General features: G+C 46.8%; 1 protein-coding gene across 2 annotated transcripts in view; it reads right to left on the bottom strand.

Moving 5' to 3' along the window:
* Positions 1-8,253: 8,253 nt before the first annotated feature.
* Positions 8,254-11,663, bottom strand: part of MYC (MYC proto-oncogene, bHLH transcription factor) — a 5,173-nt gene continuing 1,763 nt past the window's right edge. Inside the window, exons 2-3 of one of the 2 annotated variants that reach the window (XM_007456064.1) lie at positions 10,543-11,311; positions 8,254-9,286 (exon numbers count right to left, since the gene is read on the bottom strand). In XM_007456064.1, coding sequence (XP_007456126.1) covers positions 8,724-9,286; positions 10,543-11,302 — 1,323 coding nt within the window. In that variant the 5' untranslated portion in view covers positions 11,303-11,311 and the 3' untranslated portion in view covers positions 8,254-8,723. Of the gene's footprint in view, positions 9,287-10,542; positions 11,315-11,663 lie in introns of both variants that reach the window. The other variant, XM_007456065.1, reaches the window with a different exon arrangement.

The following is an 11,663-nucleotide window of genomic DNA, read 5'->3' as shown; positions in this document are numbered from 1 at the left end:
CCCAGTCCCTTCACGGGGCCCTGGGTGACCCAGCTTGGACTCCACCCCTTGAGCACCAACCAGGGATGTTCTCCTTGTGCTGCCTGCTCCTTCCATTCTTGTGTGCTCTGCGTTCCTCTAGGTTCTTCCTCTCTCGGAATATTTGGCTTGACTAACTCATACCCATCTTCCGTGTCTTGGCTGAACACCTTCCCTGAACCCCTAGGCTATCAGACACCCCCATGACACTCTGTTCTTCCTCACACCATTGTGTTGGGCTCTTGAATTTATTTAGTTAATTACTTGTGTAAATACTTGTTTAATATCACGATTCTTCACTAGATCGTTGAAATTATTTCTTCCACACTGGTGCCTACGCTGCATGCAGGAAGGTATACAATAAATATTTGTTGACCCGGGCAGTCTCGGCGTGGGGATGAGACCTGGTGTGGCCTTGGAACTGAGCCAGTTTGGAAGATCCATCCCAGTGGTAAGCTGTCCCTAGTTTGGGAGATTATCCTGGATTCACATAGCCAAGGAAACAAATCCTTTATCTCAAAAGACCTGAGATCTTGAACCAAGTCAGCCAAAAATGAGTAGAGGGCCCTTGGGAAGATTACAGCTTCTCTAGGGCCTTCTAGAAAGCCAAGGCTAACATTGTCTCCAGCTCTATGTCATGTATCCCTCAAGGAGCATGGCAGGAACAAACTCCTTTAAACATCAACCTATTGCCTATTTCTGGCCATGGATCTTAGTACATGAGCTCACTGCCTGCATTTATTTTGCAACGGTAATTGAGTACCTTCTATATGCCCGGTCAGTGCTTAGCACTGGGGATATGGAGACACGTCAGCAAGCAGCTCCAATTCCAGCAGGGAAGCAAGAGGAGAACCTGGGCCATTCCAGTGGAGTTTTTAGATGGGAGACAGCAGGAAGTTGAGAAACCTGGTGACATGGAATCAGGTGACCTAGGGCTGAATCGCTGCTCTGACACTGCCTTGCTATATGACCTTGAGAAAGTTACCTGATGACTCTGAATCTCAGGACCCTAAAGTGTATGATAAGGAAGCAAGTGTTTTCATCTCATGGGGATGTTGTGAGATAAAATAAAGTAGGCAAATAACCTGCTGAATGATTGTCACAGTGCTTAACTCTTATTAGCTACTATGAACAAAAGTGTAGGAAAGGGGTTCCCTTTCCTCCGGTTAGAGGGGGCTTCCCTGAAGAGGCGACATTCAAAATGAGACATGGAATGTGTGTGATGAACACTATTCAGGTCGAGGAACTGAGATCCAGAGGAGGGAATATGCCTGGCATTTGAGAAAAAATGCAAATTGCCTCAATAAAATTGTAAGGAGTGACACAGCAGCCGGCTGGACAGGTAAGCTAGGGCAGGTCATGAAGAGGTACAAAGATATTTGTACTTTATAGTCAGAGTAAGGAGAGCTCCTAAATTCTTGTATGTCAGGGAGGGATCTCATCAAAGACCACTCTTGTTGCTTTGAGGAGACCAGGTTAGGGGCAGTGAGAAGCTACTGTGGAGAGTTAGGCACGAGGTGGTGGTGAGCAGACAGTGGGGCCAGTCAGCAAGGAGACACGGAGACAGAGCTGAGAGGAAGTGAGGAGGTAGGATCTAAAGGACTTGCTGATGTGTTGGAAATGGAGGAGGGGAGAGGGAGAAGGGCAAGAGGAAATTCTCATTTACGGAACCAGTGCTGGACCCTTTCTCGTATACAACCTCATTTAATTCTCTCAACAGCCCTGGCAGAGAGGTATGATTCCCGTATACTCCCAGCCTCCCCTTTATTTCCTTTTCTCCCTGCAAATTGGGAAAGTCAGGCTCAGAGCAGCAAAGTCCTCTGCTCTGGGTCACACAGCCAGCAGGTGGCACAGCCAGACTGAAACTTAAGGTGTCTTCAGCGGTGACCAGTAGTTCCCAAATTTATTTCTTCATCCCCATCACTTGTGGAACTTTAAAAAAAATACGGATCCTAGAGCCCACCCTTCCGGACATTCTGGTTTAGTAGCTCCGAGTTGGATCTTTTGTAAAAAGATCCTCAGGTGATTTTGAGAATTCGTCAGGCTTTTAAAACATCTGGCCTCTTCCATGCTCTACTGTTACCCAGTGAGTCAGTCTAGGGAACAGCCGTTGTTTTTGTGCACAAACCTTTGCATTTCAGGAGTTGTCTTTCCCCTGCTGGATGGGGCTTTCAATCACACGTGCGACCCCAACTTCACCAAAGGAGGAGGGCTGGGAACCAAGCTGATCAACCAGTCTCAGGGTGGACATGTGACACCAGGGGACCGATCAGAATCCTTCCTGAGGCTTTTCCTTGAGGGGGGAAAGAGGGACCCACTTTCTTTGAGGGGCCTGTGTTAGCCTATTGCTGCTGGCAGCCATCTTTGCCCCAGGTGGGGAGATCCTGACTGAGATGAAGATATGGAAAGAATCCTGAAGCCACTGTTTGTTTCAGCCCCTAGATCCAATCACCCTTGGGCTTTTTCAGTTACATAAACTAATTACATACCTTTTGTCCCCCAACCCCACGTCTACCAGTTAAAGCCAAATTTCTGTTGCTTGCAACCTATAGATCCTGACTGAGACTCAGAGACGCTTTTGCTGAGGCTTCTGCCATCTGGAATGAATTAGGTAGACATCACAGAGGGGAACAGGTTTGGCATGAGCTGAGCACAGAGCATTGGATTGAACAGGGTAAAAAAGATGGACAACTCCAGGATGTAGAAACTTAAAGTATATGGCAAATACATTCATTCATTTGTTGATACACTCATTCATTCATTCAGCACAATCTTATATGCTAGATACTAGGCCTGCCCTATGGTGTACAGTGATGGAGAAAGTCATAGTATGTATCCTCAAGGAGTTTAGAGTCTAGCAAGAGAGAGAGAATTAAACAGGTTATTTCTATACAGATGAACATGTCCTGCGATAGAGCAAGAACAGAGGGCTCTGGGAGCCTAGAGGAAGAGACTTGGCCTTGACTTTGACATTGCGACTGGGAAGAGTCACTCTCTGTAGGAGTGGCCATGTTTAAGAAGGCAACCCCCTCTCACCGAGTCCACTTATATTCCCCTTTAGAGTTCCAGGCAACGGGCTTGGCACCAGGCAAAGATGGAAGCTGCCCTTGAGATACTTACATTTAGCTCCATCATTCCTTTTCTCCTGTATCTTCACTTCTCCCCCTCTCAACTTCATCCCATCAGGCTACAAACTAATGATCTCTTTATCTTCAATAAGATAAAATCGAGATCCCATCAAGCAAATCCAACCAAATACAAATCCTTGTGTTCATTTGATAAATCCATCTCTTTCCTTATCTTGAGAGCTAGCTTCTTGAAAAGGTTGTTGAGAATCTGTTTCTACTTTGCCTCCTGCTCATTTTCAATGCCCACAACACCATGCAAAAGGCCCTTCATTCAGCTATTCACCAAGACATTGTTGAGTCACTGTTCAATGCCAGGCATTTATGTTGGCACTGAGTGAAGATTCATTGGTGAGCAGGACTGATGTGATTCCATTCCTCAAGGCAAGACAAACGATTTCTATAAAGAGTGGGGAGTGTTTGGGTAGTCAGTTGTGGTCTCCTAGGGAACCTTGTCTAGTGGTCAGAGAATACTAGAAGGTGAGCCGTGAAGGATGAATAAGAGCATGCCAGGCTTGTGGGCGCTGTGTTGGTGGATGGGTGGATGGTGGGTCAACAGTGTTTTGAGCAGAGGGGACAAAGCATCTGATTGGGAAACCAGAGAGATGAGATCTTTGAGTCAGTGAAAGCCAGTGTGTGGAGGACTTGGAGGTGTAGGACAGCTTTGGACATCATCTGGTGGGTAGCAGGAACCCTCCGAAGGGATTTAAGCAAGGGAGGGGCATAATCACATTTGTGATTTAGAGAGATCTTGGGGGTGGCAATGATGGAGAAGCCAGTGAGTGGTTCTCAACTTTTTCAAGCCCTAGAGCAGCTTCTTAAAACACAGTTTCCTGGGGCCCATCTCCTGAGATTCTAATTGAGGGGACAATGTGTTTGCATTTGCAACAAATTCACAGGTCACGTTGGTGTTGATGGTCCAGGAATCACACTTTGGAAACTCCTGGAGAAGGTATTTCAGGAGGGCAGGGTGCTGGGAGAATGGTTAGGCAGATGTTTCAAGTGATGGATTGAATGGAAGGAAAGAAGGAAAGGAAGGATCTTGGGTGGATGGGCTGCTGTCCCACTGGGGAGGAGGTGTGGTCAAGAAGATGCTTCCATATTGCCAAGTCCAGTGGATCATTCTCTGCACATCCTGCTGCCCCTCTTGCTGCCTCTGATACTTTTGATAGAAGAGCTTCATCCTAGAATTGTCTCCCTCCTAAAAAAAGAGAAAAAAAGTGTCTTCTCCTTTGTTCCTCTTTGAGCTCTTTCTTTGATTCCATTTTCCCTGGGTGGTGGGGGGTGGTCTTCAGCAGCTCCCAGAGCTTTAACCCCTTCCTCCTACATAGTACACTCCAAAAGTGTTTGTAAAATAACTTAGAGTCTAATTGCCTTCGTTTCCTTTGTTCTCCAGTAATCCATAGGTGACTCAGGGCTAGGACCTTATCTATCTCATTTATCTTAGCATCTCTTCACACCCCCAGCACACTGTGGGCACACAGTAGGTGCTCAATAAATATTTATGAACGAACGAATAATTCCTGCTCTCACCGTTTTGCCCACTCTGTGAATGCAGGCAAATTACTTAATCTCTCAAAGTTTTCAATCCCCTTATATGTAAATTGGGGATTAGGAATTGAATTTACCTTCTAAGAGTTGCTTTGGGGATGAAATAAGATAGATGCCTGTAAAGTATTTAGCACCTAGTAAAGACTGACTACTATTGTTGTTGTTTGGTTTTTATTGTTGGCGCTTGTGTTGACTCTGGGAGAACTATTGAACTTGTCTAAACTTCATCAGTGTCGTCACATTCAGAAATTGCTCTCCCGCTGGGCTGCTGGGAGGGTCCAGTGAGAAGGAGGGTCTGGCAGGTAGGAGGTGTATACACAAGGTTAATTCCCTCTCCCTGAGCTCTCCCATTCCCTGCCCCTAGAGACCCCTGACTGCACTGGCCTCTTTTATCCCTAGATGGGCTGATGGGGTGACAGGGGAAGAAAGTGTTGGGGACTGTGGGTGAGCTGCTCCTAGGCATTGTGTAAAAACAAAGCACATTCCTTTTAACCTCAGAAGATCTACAACCCGTTAACCCTTCCCCTCAACTGTGTCTTCCGAAAGAGCTTAGTGTAGACTAATATTGAAAGAAATAAAATTTAAAACAAAATGAGAAATCAACTCAGAGTCATTGTAAATCACCTCAAACCAGTTTGGCAAAGTGAACATTCTTGGGTGTTTCTTCTACATTTGGAATTAGTCTCTAGAGTGATGAAAATAAAAACAAAAATAAACAAATGGAATTAGTCTAGATTCTCCGCCAGAGGACCTAGACTAGAGAAAGGTTATTGCTACAGCTTTCGTGGTGGGTGGTAGTCTTTTTAGTCTTTTTTTTTTTTTTTAAAACAGGCCCCTGTTCTTATCCTATTGGCTTGTGTCTACACTCCTCCTTTGAAATAGGTGTGTAATGGTCTATAACCTTAAAAGAGGAAACTTGTAAAGCTACTAGTGCATTTATAGATAGTATCAGGGGACACCCTTCAGCCTCTTTTAACCTAAGGGAATGCATTGCTGGGAAGAAATGTTTCAGAGGCCCTTAGCGTGTATACTAACAAATTCTCATCAGCTATTGCAATCAAGCCGCAGAAAACCCCCTAACACAATTGTTTGGTCATCTTTACCAAGCTTTGTCTTAAAGACCAGCAGAGAACTCTACTTACACATCCTAGCTGTGAGTAACCGACTTATGAAGCTGGGGTCGTGAGAACTTCGTGCATTTAAAAATTTGATTGATTGTTTTTATAATGTGAATCTCCTTTGTTGCTTCCAAATGGCAGCATAAAGTAACACTTCCTTCCTCTTTATACATTCCATCCCTAAACAAAACCACTCCGGGAATCCCCTGGGGAAGGCATTAATTCCTGGACAGTCTCCTGGGTAAAACGCACAGTTAATATTAACTTATTCCTTCCTGTATATTCCTGAACAAATCATAAGCTCCGCCCCTCCATCTCCAATTCTTGATCATTGTTATCTACAGAATAGATTACACAATGGCATAAACCCTGGGGACTCTCTGGATTGGCTATGAGGGCCAATTTGTGTTGAGGTCAAGGTCAGCCTGATTTTCTGGAAAGAAGCTGGCATCTATTCTGTTTTCAGAACATTCCCTGGCTTCCTAAAGCTAAAAGAGGGCCTGATAGGTAGTTGGCGTGGTTCCCTTTCATCTCCACAGCCAAGCTCTGCATCCCGAAAGTTGTTTCCTGATAATTTGGAACGGGGAGTTGTTTTTCTAGTGAGGAACACTCTCTCCTATTCCTCAGGCTTGCCCGGACTGCGTGATTCAAACTAACACCTTCCCTGTTCCCAGGTGAGTCACTCCAGGGCTGTACTCCAGCCACAAAGCGCCAAAGAGTGAATCGTTTAAGATGGCCCCCACTTTTGTAACACTTTGAGCTACTCAACTTCTGTGGATTGTATCCGCCTTTGAATTTAGGATGTAGGGTGTGACAGCTTGAAGCTATTAGGGTAGGATTTAGGATCCAGAATAAAGGATCAAGAAAAAGACATTAAGGACTTGAATAAATTATTCTAGGGGTCAAAGACAAAGACAGTAATATTTATTGATTTATGGGTCGTGGTGGATTTAAATCTTTAAGCGAGTACAGGGATCTCAAGATCTACTCCAACGCTGAGACAATGAGATAATTAGAACAGTGATAGTAACTTCCATTTGCCTATGTAGTCAGTGTTCTAGTTTCTGGTTTGGACCGTGGGGTTTTCAAAGGCTTCAGATTAATAATAACAACATTCAAAAATGCCTTTTCATGTTCTAGTGATGAGCATGTGTCATGCATGTCCCTGTGTGAAAGAGGTTGGAAGAAGGGGAGTTTGTTGTTTCCAAAATAAAGACTCACACGACAAAGAGTAACTATGTTTTATTTTATGATCCGAACAGTAGCATTTCCATATTGGCCACTTCCCAGGAGCAACCGGTGAACTTCATTTAACAAATGGCTAAGGTAGGAGTGGATGAGCCGTGCGTTTCTCATTGTGAAAGGAATAATTAAGCAATGAACAACAAAATAAAAACAAAAACAACAAAACGAAAAAAGAGGAACCGAGTCCCAGCAGCCCTAAATGCTGAAACTTAAGTCACGTATTCCACTTGATGGGTGACTCCTGTCCTCGTGACTGGCCAGTTTATTGCTACTGGCTTGTCTGAGAGGTGGTCTAGCACAGGTTAAGCCTGGGTTGGAATCCTTGCTCTACCCTCATTATCAGTGGGCCTTGGGCACATGGATAAGCCTTGCTGTGCCTCAGTTTCCCTATTATGGGGAAGTCAACAGTACCTCCTTCATACGGTTGCTGGGGAGTTATCATAAGGAAAATGCATAGAAAAATGCCTGGCACTTAAATAGTTACCCCTTGGATCGGTTCATCAGGCCCCAAACCAAAAGCATTCTTGTACTGCAGACACAGGATGAGCTAAAGCATGATAGCCAAGTGATACGTGTTTTTCAACAAACATGGGACCTGGATTCAGCCTTTTACTGTGTGGCTGAGGAGAAGTTATATAACTTCTATATTTCCTTGTTTGTAAAATAGGGTTAATAACTTGGCTCCCAGAGCACCTGGCAGGAGCAGGCAAGCAGCAGGCAAGCAGCAGAAGTTGGTCCCTGCTCTCCCCCCATCAACTGTTTCAATGGGCAGGACCCCTGGACTGCAATGGAGCTGGGGAATGGCATGGAAACTCCAGTTTTTCCTTCACGTTCCTCCCAAACCCCAGTCCTCACCCCCCTCTGTGTTCTTAACTGTTATCTTTAACCCTTTTGCCTACCTCTAACCCTCTCACCAGCTTACTGCCCTTTCATTCTTTGAGGTATCAACTCTAGCCCTTATCACAAATCTCCAGGAAGCATCTTATAACCCTGAGAACTTAAAGACCTTAAGGCCCCAGACCCATTAGAACAAAGGAAAGCCCTCACCCTTTCTTAAATAACTTCTTATCCCATCTTCCTAAAGCTCACTCCCTTAAGGGCCAAATTCTGTTAATTTGTAATTGATGAAAAGAGAATGAGGAAGAAAAAAAAAAAAAAGAAAAGAAAAGAAACAAAAACGCTCACAACTTAAGATCTGGCTCAATTATATATTTGCCAGGCATTTTATTTTTTTCTAAAAACAATAGAAAAAAATCAACTTTAAAAAGGAAAATGTACTTAAATAAAAAAATTATGGTATAACTGCTATAAAGGTTTTATTAAAGTTATTTACATTTAATGGCTATATTTACAAAGGAAAATTGGATAAAGTTCAGGATTTCGTAAAAACAATTCTTAAATACAAATCTGTTAAAGGAAAAAAAAAAAAAGATGGTAAGCATAAAAAAAGTTCTTTTATGCCCAAAGTCCCATTTGAGGCAGTTTATATTATGGCTAAACCTTTCAGTCTTAAGATCCAGCCAAGGTTGTGAGGTTGATCATGCATATGCAAAAAGTTCATACGTAGGGAGTTCTGTCAGAAGGAATCTTTTTCCTCACTTTCCCTTAGTAACAAATGAGAATTTCATGAGGGATTCATTCCAGTTCCTCCCTCCAATAGGTCAATTTATGCGCAAGAGTTCCGTAGCTGTTCAAGTTTGAGTTTCAACTGTTCTCGCCTCTTCCGCAACTCGTCTTTTTCTGAAATGAGCTTTTGCTCCTCTGCTTGGACGGACAGGATGTATGCTGTGGCTTTTTTAAGGATAACTACCTTGGGGGCCTTTTCGTTGTTTTCTAACTCCGGGATCTGGTCACGAAGGGCAAAAAAGCTGCGTTTCAGCTCGTTTCTCCTCTGGCGTTCCAAGACGTTGTGTGTCCGCCTCTTGTCATTCTCCTCGGTGTCCGAAGACCTGGGGCTGGCACATTTGCGATTGTTGCTGATCTGTTTCAGGACCCTGCCACTGTCCAACTTAGCCCTCTTGGCGGCGGGACAGTCCTTCCTAGTGGAGGGGGGCGCTGCATAATTGTGCTGATGGGTGGACACGTGGCATCTCTTAAGGACCAACGGGCTGTGAGGAGGTTTGCTGTGGCCTCCGGCAGAGGGTGACCCCGATTCTGACCTTTTGGCAGGGGGCTGCCTCTTTTCCACAGAAACAACATCAATTTCTTCCTCATCCTCTTGTTCTTCCTCTGTAAGAAAAGAAAAAGCAATCGCCCAGTTAGCCACGGTTTCCTTAAAGCAATCAATGACCAGATTAAATCAATACTGTGCACAAATACAAGGCATTATTAGGTAAGAAAGGACCCGGAGGGCTTCCCTGGCAGTCCAGGGGTTGAGACTCCATGCTTCCAATGCAGGGGGTGCAGGTTCCATCCCTGGCTTGGGAACTGAGATTCACACACTGTGCGGCACGGCCAGAAAAAAAAAAAAAAGGGACCCTGGCACAAAGTTATCCCCAGAGAACCAGCCAATCGTCTCTGCTCTTCTTCTCATGAAGAGACAGTCTCAGGGAGGAAAATGACAGCTGGGTTTATGGCACAGACAAGAAAATTACAATTTACCAGGATACAACATTGATGCAAATTCTTACCTAAGACTTAATGAGGTGCTGGACACACCCAAACAAAGCACATTCCCAAGCACCTCCTCTTTGCAAGGGACTTTACCAAGAACCCTTCAGGTGTTGCAAATGATAGCTGCAAATCTTTGGTATGACTTTAGCAATCCCTATTTTACTGGAAGTGGAAAAAAAAAAAAAAAAAGTCTTGCAGCTTTGCCAAAAGTCCTAGGGGGTGGGGGATGGAAGAAAGGAGTACAGTTTTTTGTTTGTTTGTTTGTTTTTTAGGAGTACAGTTTTGGAAAGGACTTGCTTTTAAGTGTTCAAAAGGGGCCGAAAAGATCCCAACTCCTCAGTCCATACATTTTTAAGGCACTTTCACTGGCTTATAGCACTCAGGTGGGTGGCTGCCCAGTTTCTGTCCACTGCCCCTCTTCATTTTTGTTGATCTGTAGTCCATTAAATTCCAACAGCTTCTCAGAAGTTACGGGAGGTAATTCATTCACTCTCGAAGAGATCAATCCTCTCTTAACCTCATCACGATCCCCCCACCCCCCCCCCAGGGCAATTAAAATGCTTAAGAGGGGTAAGAGGGAGCGGATAGAGTTGCGAGATAAGCTAGAAGATTTCAAAACCCCAATGAAATTCCTAAGGGGAGGGAGGGAAAAGGAGGGGGCTGGCCACTAGGGCGATCTTAGGGGAAGGGATGGGAGGCACACTAAAGCCCAGTGTTTCGGGGATGATGAGCTCCCAGACCCTTCCAGGCCTGCCATTTCTTTTCCAAATATCAGAAAAGAGAAAAAGCAGGGTTAACTGAAGTGGTCGCCAGTGAGAATAGGGAAGACAGCCAGCCGCCCCGTCTGACGGGCCTGGAGGGTCCCAGCTTACCAGAGTCGCTGCTGGTGGTGGGCGGTGTCTCCTCGTGGAGCGCCAGGGGCTCGGGACTGGCCCGCGGGGAGGACGCGGCAGAGGACAGCAGGGAGTCCGAGGACGGCGAGAAGGCGGCGGAGTCGGGGGAGGCGCAGGGCTCGGGCGAGCTGCTGTCGTTGAGCGGGTAGGGGAAGACCACCGAGGGGTCGATGCACTCGGAGGCGGCGGCGCTCAGGTCCTGCAGGTACGAGCTGGAGGTGGAGCAGCCGCTGTGCCCGCGGGCGGGGCTCGGGCTGCCGCTGTCTTTGCGCGCAGCCTGGTAAGAGGCCAGCTTCTCCGAGACGAGCTTGGCGGCGGCCGAGAAGCCGCTCCACATACAGTCCTGGATGATGATGTTTTTGATGAAGGTCTCGTCGTCGGGGTCGCAGATGAAGCTCTGGTTCACCATGTCTCCTCCCAGAAGCTCGGTCACCATCTCCAGCTGGTCCGCCGAGGAGAAGCTGCCGCCGCCGCCGCCGCCGCCGTCTCCCCTGGGGGAGAAGGAGGCGACCGTGACGTACGAGGGCGAGCAGAGCCCGGAGCGGCGGCTCGGGGACAGGGGCGGGGTGGGCAGCAGCTCGAATTTCTTCCAGATATCCTCGCTGGGCGCAGGCGGCTGCAGCTCGCTCTGCTGCTGCTGCTGGTAGAAGTTCTCTTCCTCGTCGCAGTAGAAATAAGGCTGCACCGAGTCGTAGTCGAGGTCATAGTTCCTGTTGGCGAAGCTGACGTTGAGGGGCATCGCGGCGGCCTGCTGGAGGGGGCACACAAAGGCGGGGGCAAGTCTTCAGTTAAGGGGGTCTTGGTTGGTGCCGAAATCCCGCGCGGCGCGCAGCGCGCGCCACAATCCAGAACCACTCCCCTTCCAGCGCTGCTCCCGAATAGGGCCGGCGGGGGGGCGGCAAAACAAAACAAAACAAAAAGGCACCCTTTTACCCCCTCTGGGTGACCCTCTACTATCTCAGACACACACTTGGCGAAGCAGCTCCGTAGCGCCCGCGCAGCTTCCGTCCCCCGGGAGCCCGGAGCGCCAAGTCCCGGAGTCGGCCCGGCGACCGCCGAGCAATCGAAATCGGCTTTGGCCTCCTTAACAGCCGGGGGAG

The sequence above is a fragment of the Lipotes vexillifer genome, unplaced genomic scaffold (assembly GCF_000442215.2).
Source record: "Lipotes vexillifer unplaced genomic scaffold, Lipotes_vexillifer_v1.1 scaffold84, whole genome shotgun sequence".
Lineage (NCBI taxonomy): Eukaryota > Metazoa > Chordata > Mammalia > Artiodactyla > Lipotidae > Lipotes > Lipotes vexillifer.
Note: the sequence above shows the minus strand (reverse complement) of the source record. Positions and strands in the feature narration are given on the sequence as shown.